The sequence below is a fragment of the Silene latifolia genome, chromosome 10 (genome assembly GCF_048544455.1).
Source record: "Silene latifolia isolate original U9 population chromosome 10, ASM4854445v1, whole genome shotgun sequence".
Lineage (NCBI taxonomy): Eukaryota > Viridiplantae > Streptophyta > Magnoliopsida > Caryophyllales > Caryophyllaceae > Silene > Silene latifolia.
In genome coordinates this window covers 62,062,619-62,087,608 of record NC_133535.1, presented here as the reverse complement: position 1 = coordinate 62,087,608, position 24,990 = coordinate 62,062,619, and the positions used below count along the sequence as shown (strand labels likewise).

Sequence of the window (24,990 nt, the reverse complement as noted above, 5' to 3'; positions counted from 1 at the left end):
TGTTCAAAAAAAAAAAACTAAATAGTTTGAACTCCGGGTTGCCTCCCGGACAGCGCTAGTTTCAGATAGGTCCCAACTCGACCTTATTTTGTCAACTAGCAACACAAAGCAATCGCTCAGTACTAGGCCTCTGACTGGAAGCAGTAACGTCAGCAATCGTCAAGTCTGATTCTGGCCTCCACAGCATGGCAATGGAAGAAGATCCGCTTCTGCAATCATCGGGATCCCAATCTCTAACGTCGTCACACAGTAACTTCCTAGATGGCATAGCTTCCTCAAAACTTCCTCTAGGGTCATCTATCTGGGTAGTTCCAGACTTCAACTTGAGAGCACCTATCTCACCTCCCGGGTCCTCGAGTGTGTCAAGACCTATAAAAAGAGAAACAAAGTAATGTTCCTCCAATTTGCTCCCAAACTGGGGTGGAGGTGTTATAACAGCAGCAATATGTGACTCATAAGGAATATCAGATGGTATCTCCACGGACTCTATAGGAGGGGTAGCATCACAAGGCATGACTCGCATGGGTTCCTTACATGCATTAGACTTGGTAAAACCAAACTCCTCTTACCTGAAAGGTAAGTGTCTTAGCCCCGACATCTATAATTGCACGAGCAGTGCGCAAAAATGGTCTTCCCAAAATAATGGGAGTGTGACAGTCTTTGGGTATATCTAAAACAACAAAATCAACGGGAATAAAAATTTCCCTATCCTGATAGGTACATCATCCAGAACTCCTTTAGGCCGTGATAAAGAACGGTCGGTCATCTGTACAGTAATGCTAGTATGCTTAAACTTAGTCAAACCTAATCTCTTAGCAAGAGACAAAGGTAACACACTGACACTAGCAACAAGGTCACATAAAGCATTGTCGATTAATTGGGTCCCTATATGACATGGTATGGAAAAACTACCTGGGTCAGACAACTTAGGAGGGGTCCCAGTTTGAAGAACTGCGCTGCACTCTTCAGTCATAGCTACAGTCTCAATAACACTAGCATCCCTCTCACAACATAAAGTCTGCTTAATAAATTTAGCTTAAGAGGGTACATGTGCCATAAGCTCATTATAATGCTCACCGACGTTAAGAACCCATATAAGATCCAGGAATCCGCCGTGCGGCAACAACCTTTGTGGAAAAGGAACTTGAATAGGATAGGCTTTGACCGTATCCTCCTTCATATCGTCATTCAGAATAGGCATTATTGACGTATCAGTGCTGTCCATGGCTAAACAAATCGATCGAGGTAGCACAGTACTCAATCGAGAGCTTTCTTCACTCATATTGCTCGATCGAACAGTCACTGTAATACTACGGTTTTACGAGTCTTTGGGTACTCTATCGAGTGGGGCTTACTCTGTCGAGTAAGTATGTTTTTATATGAAATAGTAGTCTGTCTGATGAGTACTCGATCGAGTATGTATGGCACTCGATCGAGTAAGGGGCACTCGGTCGAGTAAGTTACTTTTACGGGTTGTTTTAGTCGGGTTTTGTTAGTAACGCGTGATTGATATATTAAGCTTTCCGTCACTTTCTTCATCATTTGTACTTTTTATAAAAACCTTTCAAAAGAGAAAAGAAGTTACGTTGTCTACGTCGTCGCATTACCATCAAATCCCAAGGGCTAAGGTTGACGAATCGTCTTGTTCTTTACACCGTTGAGTTCGTCGTGTCGAGGGTAAGATCCTTGTATAGTTTTTATATTGTTTCTTTGAGTTTGGTTAAAAACCTAATTGGGTAAATTAGGGGTTTTATAATGATATTTTTGTGGTAGTGATTGTATGAATATGTGTATAGGAGGAGGGTTCGTAGAAGAACGATTTTGAGATAGCTGCTAGATTGTCTGAATAGTGATTGCATTCCAGGTAGGGTTTCCCTACTTAGTATTAGTTACATGATTGTGCTGTAGATAGTAATTGTTGATTGTTTCAGACGGTTGTGATATTGTATTGTTGAATGTTTCAGACGGTTGTTGAGGTTGTGTTGTGATTACTGTTTAACTGTCTGTGATCTTCGGGGTGCGTCCCTGGCTGAGTGGAGTCACTTGCGGGAGTGACTTCACGCCTTTGATTCGACTTCTGTGGAACCCGCCGCAGAAGGGATGTGCACATTAAGGAACATGGGTTTATCGCTCGATGAGATGAGCGGGGCTTAAGTGGGAACGGCTGCGGTCCCCCACTGGCGGTGTGGTGTACCTGTTACGATGGGTACTCTAGCAGGGCTACACACTTTAGTGTGTAGTCAGTTGTGTGGAGATTGATGATGGAGACTAGGGATTGATATGTTGATTGAGATGCTTGGTATTTGCTTCATGTTGGTTTGTATCGTGTAATTAGTACTGACCCCGTTTAATTGTTTTAAAAACTGTGGTGATCCATTCAGGGATGGTGAGCAGTTGTTGAGCAGGTTTAATACGATGCATTTGGGCTAGCTGGGATGAGTCATCACTTGCTGTTAGAAGAGTCTTCCGCTGTGTCAGACGATGTCCTTTAGTTGTTCAGTTTTATTAGCAGACAATATTGGTTTGATTGTATTTCATTTAACAGTTTTGGCTTGAAACATGTAATCGCTTAAACTATATTTACTTTTAAAGTACGTTTCTTTATTGTCTTATTATTATCATTGCCTCGGGTAACCGAGATGGTAGCACTTCCATGCCTTAACTGGTCCTGGTAAGGCACTTGGAGTATGGGGTGTTACAAAGTGGTATCAGACGACGATCCTGAAACCTGAAACCTGTAACCAATGAACCTAATGAACATAGGGAGTCAAAATAAAATGAACCCGGTGTAAAAGTTGTAGGAGCTAATGCAAAGACTTGGGAGACGTCTTAAAGTCGCGAACTCGCCCTGCAATTTTGAACCGGTCACCATGGGATATTAGTCGGGATTGCTATGTGTTTATTTTATGAATTGTGTACCTATATAGTGATGCGTGGCATGAATCAGTGTGATTTTGTATGTTGTTGGTTGAAAGCATGGTGAATGATACTTAGTTTACAATGTTGGTTGGAATTGTTGGAAAAGTATATGAGAATGATGAATGGTGTGGTGGAAAAAGGAAGTAGTTCATATATGATAATATGTGATGAATAATGTATTGCAGGATGAATTATTTATAATGTGGCAATATTAGTAACATGAGATTAGGCGATGTGTTATGGTTATACATGATTTTGTTCCGTAAAGTTATATAATAAAGGTGTATACTATATGCATACGTTAGATAAAGTGTATGATGGATGATGGGTAATGTTGCTTAAAAATATGATTTCATGATTTAAGCATGTTTATATGACTAAAGTGGATTTTTATAATGTTGATATGTTAGTAACACATGAATGGGAAATTTTATGTTATATATATTGTCATTGTTTTTATGTAAGGTTATAGAATAAAAGTATGTGGGTATTACATGAGTGGTAAGTTGAATAATGTATGTGCATGATTGAAGTTGTTTTTTTGGCTTTTGAAGATAGTAACATGTGGTTAGGGATACTTATTTTATGAGTATTGAGTTGTTTTTGTCTACCTTTTTGTTGTTTAAGTTGTTTGGAAGTAAAAACCAAGTAGTTATGTTTTTCGATTATAGAGAGGTTGTCTTTAAACTATTATAACTCGAGATTTATATATTATTTTGATGTGATTCCAATTGGAGGTGATAGATTGTTCTTTTACAATTCTAACGATAGGTCACACAGCCAAAATGATCAAGAAACGAGTGAGTTATGACCGTTTTATGAAAACTGGACAGTGCTGAGAAATGCGTAGGGTACTCGATCGAGTGTCCCTCACTCGATCGAGTGCACCTCTGGTACTCGATCGAGTAACCCTTACTCGATCGAGTAGCCCTGGTAATTTGTTTTACGTGCTTCTGACCTTCACCTACTCGATCGAGTAAGTCACTTACTCGATCGAGCGGCCTGTACTCGATCTAGTGACCCCTGTTTTGGGTCATATGCTTATCTTTTGACTTCGTTGCATATTATGTTTAATTCAAAGGTGTTGTTTTGCTTCTTTATGCATTGTTTTACATGTATGTTGGTCTTGATACGTAAGTTACCCAATCTTATGGTGTAGTGAGTACCACCTGTGGTGAGTAGGAGTTCGGTGGGAGGGCATGAGTTATATGTGTTGTGATAGATAATAGAAAAAGAAAAGGAAGATTGGTATGGATTATTGAGGCATGGAGCATGTTTTGTGAGATGAGGTGAGTGATATGATTGTGTGTTGAGTAACGTAAAAGTAAGTGAATGTGGGCAAGGGATGATGCGAGTTTATGGAACATGAGAATGAAAAGACTGAAATAAGGAGTGCGAATGGTAGCAACGCGAGATGTGTAAGGGTTGTGGAGGGACAGGGTTAGATTATGTTGTTTAAGAATGTATGTAATAAAAGATCGTGGTAGAGGGATGGAGAAGAGTGGTACATAGTAAACTTAGTGGAGACATGTCGCGACGTGACTTTGCTGATAGTGAGTGAGTTTGGGAATTTGAATTATCAAGAGGTGAAACTAATGTGTGTTTTCCTTGGGCAATTAGCGACATGAAATGAAATTGTTTGAACAGTGAATGTTGATTTTATGGATAGATTAGTGACAATTGTGAGTTATAGCATAATGAGAGAAGATCCATGGTAAGAAAGAGTGAGATGATATCGTCATAAAATTATGGGATTTGAGTTTGGAGAAATGTGAAGGTAGCCGGAGCACTAGAGAGTTAGATAGAAGTAATGAAGAATTAAATTATTAATTGATTTTGTCGAGTGTAAAAGAAAAGAATGAGGGGAGTAAAAACTAGGAACATGTTCATCGAGGCCATGTGATATAAAAGTAAGGAATCGTCGAGATGTATGATACTATCATGAGGATTTGAGTTTACAGTTATATAGGAGTTCCAGGACAAAATGATAATCATGAGTTTCGAGGAATTAAAGAAAGTAAAAAGTTGGGTAAATAATTTGCACGATATGAGATCTTGGTGGTGAGTTGAGTGACGATACAATTAAAGATAGTATTGGGAAGAAAGTTGAGGTAAATTTTGTTGGTGGATCTGATGTCATGATTTGGGATGTTAACCAAATATAGAAAGGAAACCGTGATGTTTAGAGATGAGTGTAAGAGGCTTGATGTCCGAACAATGGTAGTGTTTAGGTGTTGTCCCTGGTGGTTAAGAGTGATTATAAATAGGAAAGATGGTCATTCTAAAGAGGTTGATTTTGTAGAGACCTGATTGATGTGTATGGTTGAGAGAGAGTATAGATGTGGTTAGATGAGGCGGATGCTAATAGTTGAATAGTAATGGTATGGTTATACTTGGCAGGAGGTGATGGTTATGCGAATGAGGGAATATGTTATGAGGGGCATATGAGTTAAGCTCGAGCGACAGGTAACCTTTTTGAGTGGTAACTTACGTGATCAGGACTGACTAGGTTGATGTGATTACGGGTCTGTGATGAGTATAAATGTTTTCTGTGAGGTTTTGACCTCCCGAGAAGTGGTATGGTGTAATAGTTATAAAGTTGTTATCTGAATGTTCTATATGTTGGCTACGGTAACCTAATGGAATAATATTCAAAAAAGTAATAATCTGAGTGATTTGGCATGGCTAGTTATGCTTGTATGTGCATTCATGATATATGTTATTCCGTGATATGGTAGGAGGATGATATTCATGAGGTTCTTATCTGTTTAGTTCATATAATATGTTGCGTTGTGATTTAGTAAAGTGTATTTGAGAAAGTTTTCTTGTCCGAGAAGTTATTCTGAGTCAGTGTGTATGAGAATAGTGTAAGTTGTGATGTTTATCGATGTGGTTGTTGTGCCTCGGGTGGTGATCCGGGCATGGTACTTAGTGTTGTGATGCAGGTATTTTCGCACTGTGGCGTGGCTGTTGGTGGCGGTGTTGCAATGCCGTCACCGGTTGTGGTGGAGTAAGCGAGATGATTATGATACGAGTTTTCGAAAGTACATATCAGTTATACATAGATGTTGTTTTGTTTGTTGTTGTTTCCTGTGAGTTTCAGTTTGGACAGATAGACTATTGTTTTGTTTATTGATGTTTCTTACCAGTTTAAGTTTGGGAATGAGGGTAGAGTGTGATATGAAAGGGAGTTATATATGTTTTGGTTGTTGACATGGTATAACGATATTCTGTTGATGGGACACAATTGTTAGAGGTTGTTATAGTAATTTTGATCATGTATTTATATGAGGCGTTGGTAGACATAGTAATGTCAAGTGAATAGTGGAACATGTGTTGTGCTGATCTGGACGTTGCAGGTGGTTCATAATCAGATTTTGGGACAGTGAGTGTAGGGTGTTGGGAATTAGTGTGATGTTAAGTTATATATGAGTTTTGCGGTAATGAAAGAAAAGAACTTGAGAATATAGTGTGAGTGTATGTAATAATTGTGGATCGTGCGTTATGAGTATAGAAATAGGAGCAGGTATAGAGGATTATGTCGTTTTGGCAGTAATAGGGAACAATTGAAGTTTTGGTTAAACTAAAGAGTTTGAGGTATAGGGTAGGTGGTGTGACGAGTGAATTGAAGTATGGGATCTGTTTAAGTAAGAGAGCCTTAGATATATGCATGGCGAGTGTTTAGATTATAGGTGGTTATCTTTGACATGCGTTGGTGATGAGGATAATGAGAAGATATAGCTAGGATTTAGTATTAGTGAGTTACGAGGACGTAACATTTATCTTAAGAGCAGTAGGATGCGGCAAAGAGAGTTTGATGGTTGTAGATGTTGTAGTATATGGAAGTTTAAGTCTTAATGGAGAATAAAGGATGGTTTTCTGTTGTGGTTGAGTTTGTTAAAGGTCATCACCATGCTTGTAGTAGTGTGATGTCCAGGAGTGTGAGAATTCTTCGATAGTGTTGACAGTTGGATGATGATGTTATGAGTGGGAGTAAACTTCGAGGACGAAGTTCCTTTCAGGGTGGTAGAATGTAACATTCCGTTTGATGTCTATGAGTGTCTTGATATTGGATTTGCTAGTGGATGATATATTACGGAGCTAGCAGCGCTTGTGCACGGTAGTTGGTAGTGTATGGAGTTAGTGTTGAGAGAGATATAATGGAGTTGATACGATATCGTGAGCCATGTTGTGGAGGTAGGAATAGTTAGTGGAGTTGGTGTTACGAGTTCATATTTGGTTGGAGTTTTGTTTTGAGTTCATAGTTGCGTTGTTGTGTCTTGATCGAGTTAGTATGTTTGTTTTTGAGTATGGGTTGAACTTCGGGGACGAAGTTGTTTTTAAGGAGGGAAGACTGTAATACTACGGTTTTACGAGTCTTTGGGTACTCTATCGATGGGGCTTACTCAGTCGAGTAAGTATGTTTTTATACGAAACAGTAGTCTGTCTGATGGGTACTCAATCGAGTATGTATGGCACTCGATAGAGTAAGGGGCACTCGATCGAGTAAGTTACTTACTCGATCGAGTAAGTTACTTTTACGGGTTGTTTTAGTCGGGTTTTGTTAGTAACGCGTGATTGATATATTAAGATTTCCGTCACTTTCTTCATCATTTGTACTTTTTATAAAAACCTTTAAAAAGAGAGAAGAAGTTACGTTGTCTACGTCGTCGCGTTACCATCAAATTCCAAGGGCTAAGGTTGTTGGATTGTCACGTTCTTTACACCGTTGAGTTCGTCGTGTCGAGGGTAAGATCCTTGTATAGTTTTTATGTTGTTTCTTTGAGTTTGGTTAAAACCCTAATTGGGTAAATTAGGGGTTTTATAATGATATTGTTGTGGTAGTGATTGTATGAATATGTGTATAGGAGGAAGGTTCGTAGAAGAAAGATTTTGAGATAGCTGCTAGATCGTCTGAATAGTGATTGCATTCCAGGTAGGGTTTCCCTACTCAGTATTAGTTACATGATTGTGCTGTAGATAGTAATTGTTGATTGTTTCAGACGGTTGTGATATTGTATTGTTGAATGTTTTAGACGGTTGTTGAGGTTATGTTGTGATTACTGTTTAATTGTCTGTGATCTTCGGGGTGCGTCCCTGGCTGAGTGGAGTCACTTGCGGGAGTGGCTTCACGCCTTTGATTCGCCTTCTGTGGAACCCGCCGCAGAAGGGATGTGCACATTAAGGAACATGGGTTTATTGCTCGATGAGATGAGCGAGGCTTAGGTGGGAACGGCTGCGGTCCCCCACTGGCGGTGTGGAGTACCTGTTGCGATGGGTACTCTGGCAGGGCTACACACTTTAGTGTGTAGTCAGTTGTGTGAAGATTGATGATGAAGACTAGGGATTGTGTGTTGATTGAATTGCTTGGTATTTGCTTCATGTTGGTTTGTATCGTGTAATTACTACTGACCCCGTTTAATTATTTTAAAAACTGTGGTGATCCATTTGGGGATGGTGAGCAGTTGTTGAGCAGGTTTGATACGATGCATTTGGGCTAGCTGGGATGAGTCATCACTTGCTGTTAGAAGAGTCTTCTGCTGTATCAGACGATGTCCTTTAGTTGTTCAGTTTTATTAGCAGACAGTATTGGTTTGATTGTATTTCATTTAACAGTTTTGGTTTGAGACATGTAATCGCTTAAACTATATTTACTTTTAAAGTACATTTCTTTATTGTCCTATGATTATCATTGCCTCGGGTAACCGAGATGGTAGCACTTCCATGCCTTAAGTGCTCCTGGTAAGGCACTTGGAGTATGGGGGTGTCACAGTCTTAGCGATTGTTCGATCCAGATCTTCTTCTTCAGCAGTGCTCGATCAAACAGACTTTGTGACTTTTCGGTCGAGGTTCTCCTTCCCAGCAGTGATCGATCGAACATTATGTGTGTCTGTTCGATTGAGATAATCCCTTCCAACTTCGTTCGATCGACCTCCAGCAGTGTGTCGATCGAACACATTCCCTCCATATTCTCTCGATCGAGCACTGGCAGGGTCTCGATCGAGCTCTTTACTTATATCAGCTCTTGAATTGACGCAATAAACTTCTGGAACAATGGAATTGACCCTGGTATTTTCAATATCGGCGCTAATAGGGGAATTGGGTACCTCATAAGACGAGATGCCCTCGATATGAACTACATATACCATTTCCTATTGCCCATACGCTTGCTCGGCAGCTATTTGATTTAGTTGAGTCTTTAAGTTTTTTATACGGATGTCAGTTTCCGCATAAGACTTCTGCGTCGTTAATGCAAATGCCTCTATCATTAACTTCAGTTCAGCAAGCTCAACTTTTTCGATCAACCCATTTATTGGGCCTGCAATTTCTCAAGACGGATGTCTTGAGCTTTGGATTTTTCCACACTCGAAACCAAGATATTTGCAATTGGGAACAATTTCTCGAACCCATCATTCATTTCAGCAGGAGGGGTGTGTTGCGGTGGGTTAGCATAACAAGGCTGTTGAAGACCTTGTTGTTGCTGCGATTGTGGTGGCACCGGTTTAGGAGGAGCAAAACGTTGGTGACTTCCACAACCCCAAGACTCTTTCCTCTTCCAATTGTCAGTTCTGACGGTTGGAGCTTCAAAACGGGCTATAAGTTGGGAGACGGACGTCATCTTGGCTAAAGAATCGACGGTACTCAAGCCTTCCCTTCGATAATCTTTCTCTGAAATCTATCTAATAGACCTGTAGACCTATCAAAATAGTACTAAAGAAAAAGATAAGAACTGCCTCAAGGAATAAATCCCTTGAGGCGCAAGATAAACGAAAATAAACAGACAAATAGGCCAATTGCCTCCCCGGCAACGGCGCCAAAATTTGATTTTGTCGTTTCTGTACCAAAAATAAATACCTAAATATACTAACAGAAGATAGTGATAAGTAGGGTCGATCTCCACAGGGAGGCAAGGTATCTATCTGAAAGTCCGTCTATCTAAGTCACAAATCGGGGTTTTGTAATTGATTTTCTAAACTACTAAAGGTTTAAGGGAAAGAGAAATAGGGAAAGAGCAATAAGGCAAAAAAATAGTAGACAAGTGATCAGATAAAAGAGGTATGTCACGATTTCGGTCCACCATGGTAGTCTATCGAGTCAGCTGCAAATAGCCTAGACAATCTACTGTGAGAAGGATACAGGAAAGGTCCTTCCGGTCCACTTTCTATCCTAGATTTCCGCTAACTTAACTTCCGTCCTCAGTAGGGTAGTCTACTGTTCATAGTAGGTCTGTTTATTCCAATCTTCCGATCCAGGAACGCAATTAACTAGCTTAATGTAATTTAGAAGCATGCATTCAACTAAATTGGTGTACAGTTATATTGCTATGGGATAGATTCTCACAAGTAAACCATCTAGTCTATTCGCTACACCGTCGCAATCCTACCATGGATTCCCTAGTCCTAACATAAGAGAAATTAGCTACTCATATTACTAATGTTGTCAATATTAATAACAGTAAATGAACTAATTGAAAGCATGATGAAATAACAATAAAATTGCATAAATGAAATTAGGGCCGAAATTAATGATAAGAGAAACAAGGGATTCAAGCAATTAATATTAAGATTAAGATTAATAAAGAGAAGAGGGATTACAATCACAAGAATTCCGGCGTAAAGAACAACCCAAATCCGAGCAAAGAAATCAAAGAGCAAAGTTACAGTAGAAAGTTTAAGGGAAAGATTAAGACAGTAAAGTGTATTAAGAGAAGTCTTAAAATGTAAAAGAAGAAGTGTTTATTAACCTAGTTACGACTCCCTTATATAGGGAAGTGAAAATTAACAAAACTAAACCTATCACGGGCTAAAAATCCCGAGTATAATAGCTAAATACTCGATCGAGGACTTTTACATCACTCGATCGAGCAAATTCAAGCTAAAACCTCTGGATCGAGTAATTTAGGTACTCGATCGAACACTTATTAAATAGGCACTACACGATCGAGTAGAAAAAGGAGTCGATCGAACACAATTGTACTCGATCGAGTACTTTCCAGCGCACAATTCCTGCTTCGCGCACTGAACTTCAAACGGCTGCCATTTCTTCGTTACTTGGGCAAACAAGGCGTTTCCGGTGGCTTGGAAAGCTAAGAGGACAAGCTTTCATCTCCAATTAGAATCACCAGAAATTCAGTGGTAGAACTCGAGATATGGCTCTTCAAGTTAGGCACTAGCAATTTGAAGTTCTTCCTTTGCTCGCCTAGCTATCTTACTTCTTTGCGCATCATAATTAGTAGTTTCCAAGCTCCGACTCAACTCATCTCCTATATACATGCATAGGGACAGGTATTAAGCTTGCGAATGAACTAAATAGGAGCATAATCAAGCTTAATACCTGTCCCTATACATGCATTTAGGAGATGAGTTGAGTCGGAGCTTGGAAACTACTAATTATGATGCGCAAAGAAGTAAGATAGCTAGGCGAGCAAAGGAAGAACTTCAAAATGCTAGTGCCTGCTTTGAAGAGCCATATCGTGAGTTACACAACCTATTTTCAGGATATTTCAATTGGAGATGAAAGCTTGTCCTCTTAGCTTTCTAATGCCACCGAAAACGCCCTGTTTGCCCAAGTAACGAAGAAATAGCAGCCGTTTGAAGTTCAGTGCGCGAAGCAGGAATTGTGAGCTGGAAAGTACTCGATCGAGTACAATTGTGTTCGATCGACTCCTTTTTCTACTAGATTGAGTAGTGCTTATTTAATAAGTGTTCGATCGAGTACCTAAAGTACTTGATCGAGAGGTTTTAGCTTGTATTTGCTCGATCGAGTGATATAAAAGTCCTCGATCGAGTATTTAGCTATTATACTCGGGATTTTTAGCCCGCGATAGGTTTAGTTTTGTTAATTTTCACTTCTCTATATAAGGGAGTCGTAACTAGGTTAATAAACACTTCTTCTTTTACCTTTTAAGACTTCTCTTAATACACTTTACTCTCTTAATCTTTCCCTTAAACATTCTACTGTAACTTTGCTCTTGAATTTCTTTGCTCGGATTTGGGTTGTTCTTTACTCCGGAATTCTTGTGATTGTAATCCCTCTTCTCTTTATTAATCTTAATCTTATTATTAATTGCTTGAATCCCTTGTTTCTCTTATCAATAATTTCTGCCCTAATTTAATTTATGCAATTTTATTGTTATTTCATCATGCTTTCAATTAGTTCATTCACTGTTATTAATATTGACAACATTAGTAATATGAGTAGCTAATTTCTCTTATGTTTGGATTAGGGAATCCATGGTAGGATTGCGACGATGTAGCGAATAGACTAGATGGTTTACTTGTGAGAATCTATCCCATAGCAATATAACTGTACACCAATTTAGTTGAATGCATGCTTCTAAATTACATTAATCTGGTTAATTTCGTTCCTGGATAGGAAGATTGGAATGAACAGACCTGCTATGAACAGTAGACTACCCTAATGAGGACGGAAGTTAAGTTAGCGTAAATCTAGGATAAAAAGTGGACCGGAAGGACCTTTCCTGTATCCTTCTCACAGTAGATTGTCTAGGCTATTTGCAGCTGAGTCGATAGACTACCATGGTGAACCGAAATCCTGACATACCTCTTTTATCTAATCACTTGTCTACTATTTTTCTGCCTTATTGCTCTTTCCCTATTTCTCTTTCCCTTAAACCTTTAGTAGTTTAGAAAATCAATTACAAAACCCCCATTTACAAAACCTCCCTGCATGTGACACCGACCACAAACCCGAATGTATGCATTTGACAAGAAATCGAATGTCATAAATGTGCAAAATTGATAAACATGCTATGCAAGGAGTACTACTCTCAATTCCTATGTAAACCGGTCATGAATGTCACCAGTTATAAGGCTCTAAATCTCAAAAATTGCAAAGTAGGTTGCATATTTATCAGGTCAAGTCTAAACAGTTAGCTATATTTGAACAAAAACTCGTAGACTATGCGTAAGACTCAGCTAATAACTGTCAATAGAGTGCAAGGCTCAAGTAAAAATGATAAGTTATAGTGCAATATCATCACGAAATCTACCGTTCCAACCCAACCTATATGCAAAATGAAACTTGAATATTTTTTGATTTTTTGAATTTTTTGAATTTTTATGGGATTTTGATTTTTATGGAAATAAACAAGCAATGCATACAGAAATTAAACGTGATAACAAAAATGCAAATAAAAACAAGATGCAGACACAAATATGGATGCATAACCTCCCCAAACCAAACCGTACAATGCCCTCATTGTACCCAAAACAGGGAAAGGAAATGCAAACTAAAAAGGAGAGAGAGTGTAGATGCGGAAAACTTACAAGATAACGCAAAGAAGGGACCTCCTCAAACCAGACAGCAACATGGGAGGTCACAGCCAGCGGCTTCAGAGCAGCTAAGTTGAGAACAGAATGCAAGAGTACCTGCAAGTTCGCAAATAGCACCGCACAAAAGTACTGCCAAAGCAAAGAGGGCTAAAATGTTCACAATCTATAGCCGAGTAGGCTAATTATTAAGGCACACAACCAAACTAAATTGTTTAAAAAAAACAACTAAATAGTTTGAACTCTGGGTTGCCTCCCGGACAACGCTAGTTTCAGATAGGTCCCAACTCGACCTTCTTTTGTCAACCAGCAACACAAAGCAATCGCCCACTACTAGGCCTCTGACTGGAAGCATTAACTTCAGCAATCGTCAAGTCTGCTTCTGGCCTCCACAGCATGGCAACGGAAGAACAGCAGCTTCTCCAATCATCGGGATCCTAATCTCTAACGTCGTCACGCAGCAACTTCCTAGACGGCATAGCTTCCTCAAAACCTCCTCCAGGGTCATCTATCTGGGTAGTTCTAGACTTCAACTTGAGAGCACCTATCTCACCTCCCGGGTCCTCGAGCTTGTCAAGACCTGTAAAAAGAGAAACAAAGTAATGTTCCTCAAATTTGCTCCCAAACTGGGGCGGAGATGTTATAACAGCAACAATATGTGACTCATAAGGAATATCAGATGGTATCTCCACGGACTCTATAGGAGGGGTAGCATCACAAGGCATGACTCGCATGGGTTCCCTACATGCATTAGACTTGGTAAAAACCAAATCCTCTCCTCCTACCTGAAAGGTAAGTATCTTAGCCCCGACATATATAATTGCACCAGCAGTGTGCAAAAATGGTCTTCCCAAAATAATGGGAGTGTGACGGTCTTCGGGTATATCTAAAACAATAAAATTAACGGGAATAAAGAATTTGCCTATCCTGACAGGTACATCATCCAGAACTCCTTTAGGCCGTGATAAAGAACGGTCGGCCATCTGTACAGTAATGCTAGTATGCTTAAACTTAGTCAAACCTAATCTCTTAGCAAAAGACAAAGGTAACACACTGACACTAGCACCAAGGTCATATAAAGCATTGTCGATTAGTTGGGTCCCTATATGATGGTATGGAAAAACTACCTAGGTCAGACAACTTAGGAGGGGTCCCAGTTTGAAGAACTGCGCTGCACTCTTCAGTCTCAATAACACTAGCATCCCTCTCACAACATAAAGTCTACTTAATAAATTTAGCATAAGAGGGTACCTGTGCCATAAGCTCATTATAATGCTCACCGACGTTAAGAACCCATATAAGATCCAGGAATCCGCGGTGCGGCAACAACCTTCGTGGAAAAGGAACTTGAATAGGATAGGCTTTGACTGTATCCTCCTTCATATCATCATTCGGAATAGGCATTATTGACGTATCAGTGCTGTCCATGGCTAGGCAATTTGATCGAGGTAGCACAGTACTCAATCGAGAGCTTTCTTCACTCATATTGCTCGATCGAACAGTCACAGAGATTGTTCGATCCAGATCTTCTTCTTCAGCAGTGCTCGAACGAACAGACTTTGTGACTGTTCAATCAAGGTTCCCCTTCCCAGTAGTGATCAATCGAACAGTATGTGTGTCTGTTCGATCGAGATAATCCCTTCCAACTTCGTTCGATCGACCTCCAGCAGTGTGTCGATCGAACACATTCCCTCCATATTCTCTCTATCGAGCGCTGGCAGGGTCTCGATCGAGCTCTTTACATATATCAGCTCTTGAATTGACGCAATAAGCTTCTGGAACAATGGAATTGACCCTTGTATTTTCAATATCGCCGCTAATAGGGGAATTGGGTACCACATAAGACGAGATGCTCTCGGTATGAAATACATATACCATTTCCTGTTGCCCATACGCTTGCTCGGCAGCTATTTGATTTAGCCGAGTCTGTAGCTTCTTTATACGAATGTCAGTTTCCGCATAAAACTTTTGCGTCGTTAATGCAAATGCCTCTATTATTGACTTCAGTTCAGCAAGCTCAACTTTTTCGATCAACCCATTTACTTGGGCCTGCAACCTCTCAAGACGGATGTCTTGAGCTTTGGATTTTTCCACACTCGAAACCAAGATATTTGCAATTGGGAACAATTTCTCAAACCCATCATTCTTTTCAGCAGAAGGGGTGTGTTGCGGTGGGTTAGCATAACAAGGGTGTTAAAGACTTTGTTGTTGCAGCGGTTGTGGTGGCACTGGTTTAGGAGGAGCAAAACTTTGGTGACTTCCACAACCCCAAGAGTCTTTCCTCTTCCAATTGTCAGTTCTGACGGTCGGAGCTTCAAAAGGGGCTATAAGTTGGGAGATGGACGTCATCTTGGCTAAAGAATCGAAGGTACTCAAGCCTTCCCTTCGATAATCTTTCTCTGAAATCTATCTAATAGACCTGTAGAGTTATCAAAACAGCACTAAAGAAAAAGATAAGAACTGCCTCAAGGAATAAATCCCTTGAGGCGCAAGACAAACGAAAATAAACAGATAAATAGGCCAATTGCCACCCCGGCAACGACGCCAAAATTTGATACTGTCGTTTCTGTACCAAAAATAAATACCTAAATATACTAACAGAAGCTAGTGATAAGTAGGGTCGATCTCCATAGGGAGGCAAGGTATCTATCTGAAAGTCCGTCTATCTAAGTCACAGATGGGGGTTTTGTAATTGATTTTCTAAACTACTAAAGGTTTAAGGGAAAGAGAAATAGGGAAAGAGCAATAAGGCAGAAAAATAGTAGACAAGTGATCAGATAAAAGAGGTATGTCAGGATTTCGGTTCACCGTGGTAGTCTATCGACTCAGCTGCAAATACCCTAGACAATCTACTATGAGAAGGATACAGGAAAGGTCCTTCCGGTCCACTTTCTATCCTAGATTTCCGCTAACTTAACTTCCGTCCTCATTAGGGTAGTCTACTGTTCATAGCAGGTCTGTTCATTCCAATCTTCCGATCCAGGAACAAAATTAACCAGATTAATGTAATTTAGAAGCATGCATTCAACTAAATTGGTGTACAGTTATATTGCTATGGGACAGATTCTCACAAGTAAACCATCTAGTCTATTCGCTACATCGTCGCAATCCTACCATGGATTCCCTAGTCCTAACATAAGAGAAATTAGCTACTCATATAACTAATGTTGTCAATATTAATAACAGTGAATGAACTAATTGAAAGCATGATGAAATAACAATAAAATTGCATAAATGAAATTAGGGCACAAATTAATGATAAGAGAAACAAGGGATTCAAGCAATTAATAATAAGATTAAGATTAATAAAGAGAAGAGGGATTACAATCACAAGAATTCCGGCGTAAAGAACAACCCAAATCCGAGCAAAGAAAACCAAGAGCAAAGTTACAGTAGAAAGTTTAAGGGAAAGATTATGAGAGTAAATTGTATTAAGAGAAGTCTTAAAAGGTAAAATAAGAAGTGTTTATTAACCTAGTTACGACTCCCTTATGTTGGAAATTATTAATCTCATTAATTTACATATTCAAATATGTGAGAAAAAATTTAGTCATAAAATAATTACAAATCTTATGCATTCAAACATAAATAAATATAGAGAAGAAATCGTTTTCCTTACTATAAAATTTCGGATCAAAGGGCACAAGTAAGATCTCCTTCTTACTTGTTCTTGAGCTTTCCTTATATGGATGAACAAAGATTCAAAGATAGAATCTCTCCCAAAGATGAATACCCAAGATAACTTCTTAATAGATTAATATTATTAGATCTAGAATAATAATAATCTTACCAAAATTGACCCAAAAATATTGTTTTGTCCTCTTGAATTTTCGGCCAAGAGAAGGATAATTTTAGAGGTTTTATTTCTCTAGTTTTTCATAAGATGTAGAGAGGTTTATTTCTTACTCTAGAAATAAGAATTGAATGAATGAAAAATGAAAGAACCCATTTGGCTCTCTTTAGAAGGCAAAACCGGTTGGTGTGGTGAGGGTGCCCTATGCATGGGCTTGATTCTCTAACCAAGAATATAGGCATGCAAGGCTAGGTATAGGTTTCATAATTATGTTTTCCACTTATAAATAATCAACACAATTTTATCCTAATACACACTCCATTTCGGTATACACACATGAAATGGATGAGTCCATTTTATTTGTGATTTTGTTAATATGTCACATGTGACACATTACATGACATCTTATATATAAAATGTATTTTTAACAATTAAAAATTAACATACTAATAAAATATGTCACTTGTAAAAATTAACATAGTAATTCACAATTACTTATACCAAAATGGTTTACCAATTTATAAATCACAACATCTTGTATTCATAATAAATTATTCATTCAGATTCAATTGTTTCCGTAAACAATAATTTCATCTAAGTAATAAAACAATTCGATTACTTAGACTGTATCTTATTTAATCAAATTCCAATGAGACACGTAAATATTACTTCCAAAATCATCCGTCAATTTAAAGTAATTTAATTAACTCGTATCGTCATATGATCAATTTAATATTCAATTAAGAGTGTTACCCTTTAGGTAAGACCTAAGGGGACCAACTGATCACCACCGTCGCACGACAGTAATGTCAAACTCTAGTCAGCCAATCATTACCGATATGTGTGGACCAGTTGTCTGTAAAATATTACATCCCACATGTATTCTTAAAATGAGATTTAAACATGTGATCATCATGATCAACAGTTGTGATCGCATTATTGTCGGAGGACACATATTCCAACAATCTCCCACTTGTCCTCGATAAGTGTGCGTCACCAATTCTCTTATCCTATTACTATCTCTCATTCAATGCAAGGTGTCTTTTAGGTTGTACTTGCAAGTGATCATATCCAGAGTGGTTTCCTCGATCTGGAGAATAACTGATTGACCGGATTTATCTACCATATATATATCTTCCGAGCGTGGCCACGCATTTCCAGTTCATTACTCTCGAGTGGCCCTGAGATATTGTTATAACCCTGACAAGGGGTGGACAATTCCTATCGCACTCATTCGCTTCGACTAGCCACATCCATCATAACCCAAAATATGCCCATTTGACCCCATTTACGAAGGTCGTAGTAACACAAATCAAAGTTAATCTGAAACGGTGCCACCTTAGGCGAACAGTCTTTAGTCAAAAGAATGGACTCATTAGAATACTATTGTAGCTCTCGCGATGACCAGGCTATATAAATTTGCCAGAACTCTATATGCGGTCATAAGGCCCGACAAAGTGTTTCTAACAGTCTACCTATGTGATCGACTAGTCATCTCATATGACTCTGGCATTTGAACTTGCCATTAATAGCATCACACTCTAGTCACTTCAAGACGTCACCTCATACAAGTGACTATGGGCGAATACCATGTTAATCCGGGTTCACTTTAACGGGGTTCAATATTGTCTCTACAACCCGTTTAGATGTAACAAAGTATAAAAGGAGTTTTCAGATTTGTTTTTTTTAAAAACTCGAACGACAAATGTGATTATCATATGAGTAGTCAATACTTGATTACTACTTCATATCCAATTTAGATCTTGTATGTAGTTGTTCATCTCAATTCAATTGAAATGACATGAGTCATCATGTTAAGCCTATGAAAAGGCTTTGGTTAGTAGGTTTACCAACTTCTTGTACCTTACTCAACCTTACTACATACTCGTTTTCCTTTGTAATGTATACATTTGTATTACAAAACTTTCTGAGTACGTGTCGAGATCCATTCAAGACATATGCCCTCTAGCCTTAGAATAGCTCCCACTGTTTTCACAGTGTGCGGGACTCATCCTTCTTGTACATCCCATGATTGCAAGTGTACTCAATTTCCGTTGTAAATATTTCTCATTGTTCTTTATTGCCTAGAACGATTCTAGAAAATCTATTTCTTAAATAACATAGCCACAATGGTATCTTAACCATCCTAATGTGTTTTGATTATGGTTTTGTCGGAAACCATGCGCAATCTCAATTGTCAATTGTCACTTGTGTAACATCCTTACACAAAATTGCATCAAAAACACTTTGCATTACTTCCTTAATGCTTCCTCAAGCACTTAAGATTAATCTATATGGCTACTTGGTAACTATTACTTAAATTCGATTTGAAACAATTCATCATACTCAAAGTATATGAAGTGTTATACATCATGTCCTATTTAATTGATTCGGCAGCGGAAGCAAATGGAATCAATCAAATATGTTCAACTTGATTGAACTAGTCATGAATCTTATCAACATAAGACTTCTTATTTGACGCTAATATCATGTGGATTTATCTACATAAATCTGGATATTAAAGATGTATTATATTACTCCAAAAGTCTTAGATCATTCCCAATGATCAATATGTCATCGACATATAAGACTAACTAAAATTTCCGTAACTCCCACTAAACTTCATGTATAAACACAACTTCTCGACTTATCGGGAAAATTTTTAGCCCATGATCAAATCATTGATTCCAACTCATTGATGTCCTACTCAAGACCATCTCTTAAGTTGCACATTATCTTAGGATTGTAAGAATCTATAAAACTCATGACATGTATTGAATACATTCCTTCTAATTGAAGAAGTGGGTTTTAGATTTACTTGCTATATGTATATCATCATAATGAAACACAATCCCTAAGAAGATCCAAATAGACTTAAACATTTCAACTAGTGCAAAATCCTTTGCAACCAATCAAGCTTTGAAATCTCTCTTGATTAGTTCAAAACCCTTTGTCACTAATCAAGCTTTTATTTCGGATTTTCATGGCTCTAAGCCTTGTATTGAGTTGTGACTTAAACACTCTCATGTAAGTCATATGTTCATTACTTTCCAAAAGTAATTTTAATTAAACAATTTCTTTGTAAGTTGGAAGCTCTTTACTTTCTAAAAGTAACACTAATTCATCAACTTCAACAAGTGATGACTTTAACCTCCTAGATTTTGAAGAAACAACGTCTTACACAAAATGTCTCATGTCGCCAAGAAAGACCAGTTTCTTGCGACATAACATTCTTTGTGGCTCTTGAATCATAACATTCTTTGTGGCTCTTGAATAATTTCTCCCACTCTGTCTTCTAGAAATAAACTAGTATTTTAGAAAGATAGCTTCACGAGCCACAAACCTGTTGTACTCGTGATTATAGTAAGGAAAAATGAGCACTTGTTTCTTTGGAAAACTTACAAACAAGGTACCCTACCATTTCATATCTCATATGAATCGTTTTAGATTTAGTGGAAAAATAATTTAGACAAAATGATAAAATTCCCCAAAAGGTTCAAGTAACTCAAGGTAACTTGATTGAAGTCCAAACCATATCGAATAACGTTTGATTTCTTATCCAACCACACATTATCCCATAATGCATGCTAAGAGAGATTAACTTGTGATACTATATCACATTTCATTTGGCTTATATCAAAGTCTTTACTTTGATAATCCCATCACGACTAAATCGTGATTCCATGAACTCTTTGAATTTCTTCAAAGATTTCTCTATTTACCTTATTAAGTGAACACATTAGCGTCAACTTAAATCATTGGTAAAAGAAAATGATCAACCTATTTTGGATCAATAATTTACAACCTCGATCTCTTTTTCAACAAAAAGGCACGATACATCTTGCCTTGAATACAAGATACGCATATACCATAAGATCTAATGGTTTCAAGAGTACTCGATAACTCTTTGCGTTCATCATTCGAGAATTTAAGGTTTAATCTTGGGTTACCAATTTGAGTCTTGCATCATCTACATGATATATCATTCTAGTTTGGTTTCGAATATAATCACCTTGATAATGGGCTAGCCATACATCAAATCGTGGTGTACAGGGTCACAAAAGTGAAACCTCTTTTGTATCTTAACAAGTTTATATTCTTATTTAGAGTTTATGCACTTAATAGTCATAATTAAGTACAACTATAAACCCAAAACTAGATTGATTACACAATGACTCTATCTCTCAACATCATTTTTGCTAGTCGCCATACTCTAATCATCCTATGTATCAAGTACAATGATGAAAACCACCACCGGTTTCTAATATTGACGAAGTAATACTAGCAAAATTTATGTCAATCAAATAAACATTTAAAGAAGAAGGTCCCATTAGATGTCCCACAACTAACTTGTTGATTCTTCAATAATTTGGGGCAGTTTCCTTTCTAGCGTCCAACAATTAAGACAATGGAAATTTTATCGGTCGGGATTGATAGGTTTAGTATTGTTATTCTCAATAACGTTACTTTTAACATTACCTTGTATCAATTACATTCTAATTTTACTTCTTTAAAACCTTATCCTTTTCTTAACGGTTTAAGAGAATGCTCCCACTCATTTCAATGAGTCTTTGCTTTGAGAAGCAAAATTATATTCATGAAGACTACTCTTCATTCGTTTGTTTAGTCTTAAAACTTTCATTGAAGTGGTTGCTGTATTTTGGTCAATTTTGATTTCAAACAAATCTAGTTACCAAAATGATGTGACGTTTCAAAGTACTTAACTCAATTAAGCATATGAGAAACAATTAATTGTAAGTAGATATGTTAGTCAAGAATCAAAAACCCTTTTGATCACGAATAACTTTTATCTATACTCTTCACAAGAGATCCTTACAATGGATAATACAAGGTTTTTACAAGAAAAATTCAAATTTTGTCTTTCGTTACGATGTTTTAATGGAGATTTGAATCAAAAATCGAAATGATATCGTATATGAATTGCGGTAAAGAAATAGAACAATACGATAACGGAATAATGAAAACAACACATTCATCGTTATAATAATACTTTTAAATAAATTTAACAAGATATGAACATTTATATAGTGACCTCTACCCAACTATTATAAATGATTCCAAGATCCAAATTCATATTAACTTGGGCACGGTAGGGCCGATTCATCCCTTATCAATATAACTCGGTGGATTAACTCTTTAATCGATTCTACTTTTAGAACTCTTGGTCGATAAAATTACATTAATATTTATCTTTAGCCCGGAACACATGCGACTACGGTCACGAATACTTCCGTTGAGCTCAATCCAAATTTCGAATAAATGTGTCCATGATCCAAATCCATATCAACTTGGGCACGGTAGGGCCGATTCATCCCTTATCAACATGAATTCGGTGGATAGACATTTATCACCCACTTCCCCTACGTAACAAGGTTTGTACCCCGGTAGGGCCGAGCGCACTCCCTCATGAAATAGGTTTTCATGGTTTCTAATTTTTGGTAAGGCTAAGTCTCAATTGTTTATTTTTAGCGAGAGGTCATGTCAATTTATTATCTATCACGTTTTAAGTGAACTAAAGCGGTGAACTACGATAATTTTAATTGACACGGTCGATTAACTCGATTAAAATAATAATGCATGTTTTAGTTATGGCGATTTAGCGATGCATGCAACATATAAATAAAATGCAAAGTATAAATTAAAATCCTAGTATGGCCTTCCTAAAAATAGTAAATATAATAAACTATTACAAATTCGGAAACCAACTCCATTGGTCTTTGAACTTCGGTTTTGGCACGCATCTCGAGGTAACACCGTCTTTAAAGGATCGCCTTCTTGAGTGGCACCGTCTTCAAGGAACTCCGGGATAAATAAATTACATGACAAATTACATAATTTCCTATTATACATTTGTAATTAAAATAAAACAAATCTATTAAATTACAAAACGGTGATACGAGATCACAATAAATTACAACCGAATCGATATTCCCATACATTTCGGGCAATACCAATTAAAAACTAAGGCCATACTAAGTAAAATTACATAAAATAAAATTACATAAAATAAAATTATGACAATCATAAATAAAATGCAGCATTATAATATGTATGAACATGCCCAATTATATGCTAAATCGCCTTTAAGGAGCCAATATCGTATATTAATCGATTTTTACGGATTTGCGTGATTCAACCTTTTAAAAATCACAATAATTACATAAAATTATATTTATGTACTAGTTAATTACCCTAACCATCTTAGGACTCAAAATTAGTCTCCACTAACATTTGACAATAATTAACTTATATTTCTTAATATTGTTCATAAAAGGACTTAAAATTACAATATAATGCCTTAAACTTCAAATAAATCATAAAAATTTCAAATAATTTCAAATTTTGAAATTTAAAATCATGTACATTCTAGAAAAATACCATGACACTCATAATGTTCAAAAACTTAGGTTAAAAATTTCGAAATTTATCGAGAAAAACAATGTTGCGGTTTATCGGATTTATCAATTATAATCATAAAAATATGAGAAAAATTATTTTTCTTAACTTTTCACTTTTAGATCTGAAATATATGATAAAATGCAACATGTAACGTTTTTTTTAGTCATGAAGTATGTTTTAGCATTTTTACTAATTAAAGTCACTATTTATGTGATTTTTCATCAAAAATTCATAAATCATGCATAAAGACTTCAATATAGCCAAAAATTTTACACACATCTTGTAAAATTGCATGTGACAACATACTAAATTTACTTGACCAGATTCAAAATATAACTCATATTAACCTATTTTCCCATTTAAATTCGATTTGTATCATGAAAAATCCATATTTCGAGCATAACAACTCATACAAATATGAAAATTGACAGGCCATTAGTATATAATATATGTGAAAACATATCCAAAAACCACTGGAAAAATCGAAGTTTAGCTATTTTTCGTCCAAAAATGACATTTTTATCATAAAAATCACATTTTAATGCCATTATTATATAAAATGAACAATAAAATCCATAAATTAAACCAAAATATCCTAAAAACATTTTAGGACCAGAAACTTTAACATGCATAATAAATTTCGTGATATATCATAATAAACACAAATTTATAAGTTTTATATGTTAATCGTATAACTCGGAAAAACAATAACCGATTTGCATGCAAACAACCTAAGGTTCTGATACCACTTGTTGGAAATTATTAATCTCATTAATTTACATATTCAAATATGTAAGAAAAAATTTAGTCATAAAATAATTACAAATCTTATGCATGCAAACATAAATAAATATAGAGAAGAAATCGTTTTCCTTACTATAAAATTTCGGATCAAAGGGCACAAGTAAGATCTCCTTTTTACTTGTTCTTGAGCTTTCCTTATATGGATGAACAAAGATTCAAAGATATAATCTCTCCCAAAGATGAATACCCAAGATAACCCCTTAATAGATTAATATTATTAGATCTAGAATAATAATAATCTTACTAAAATTGACCCAAAAATATTTTTTTGTCCTCTTGAATTTTCGGCCAAGAGAAGGATAATTTTAGAGGTTTTATTTCTCTAGTTTTTCATAAGATGTAGAGAGGTTTATTTCTTACTCTAGAAATAAGAATTGAATGAATGAAAATTGAAAGAACCCATTTGGCTCTCTTTAGAAGGCAAAACCGGTTGGTGTGGGGAGGGTGCCCTATGCATGGGCTTGATTCTCTAACCAAGAATATAGGCATGCAAGGCTAGGTATAGGTTTTATAATTATGTTTTCCACTTATAAATAATCAACACAATTTTATCCTAATACACCATCCATTTCGGTATACACACATGAAATGGATGAGTCCATTTTATTTGTGATTTTGTCAATATGTCACATGTGGCACATTACATGACATCTTATATATAAAATGTATTTTTAACAATTAAAAATCAACATATTAATAAAATATCACTTATAAAAATTAACATAGTAATTCACAATTACTTGTACCAAAATGGTTTACCAA

General features: G+C 36.8%; 1 protein-coding gene across 1 annotated transcript; it reads right to left on the bottom strand.

Annotated features, from left to right (window-relative positions):
- Positions 1-670: 670 nt before the first annotated feature.
- Positions 671-1,225, bottom strand: LOC141607656 (uncharacterized). Its single transcript, XM_074427012.1, has 2 exons — positions 1,078-1,225; positions 671-1,035 (listed from the first exon to the last, which is right to left on the bottom strand). Exons 1-2 carry the CDS (start codon positions 1,223-1,225, stop codon positions 671-673), a joined length of 513 nt encoding a protein of 170 aa, XP_074283113.1.
- Between the last annotated feature and the right edge of the window lie 23,765 nt (positions 1,226-24,990).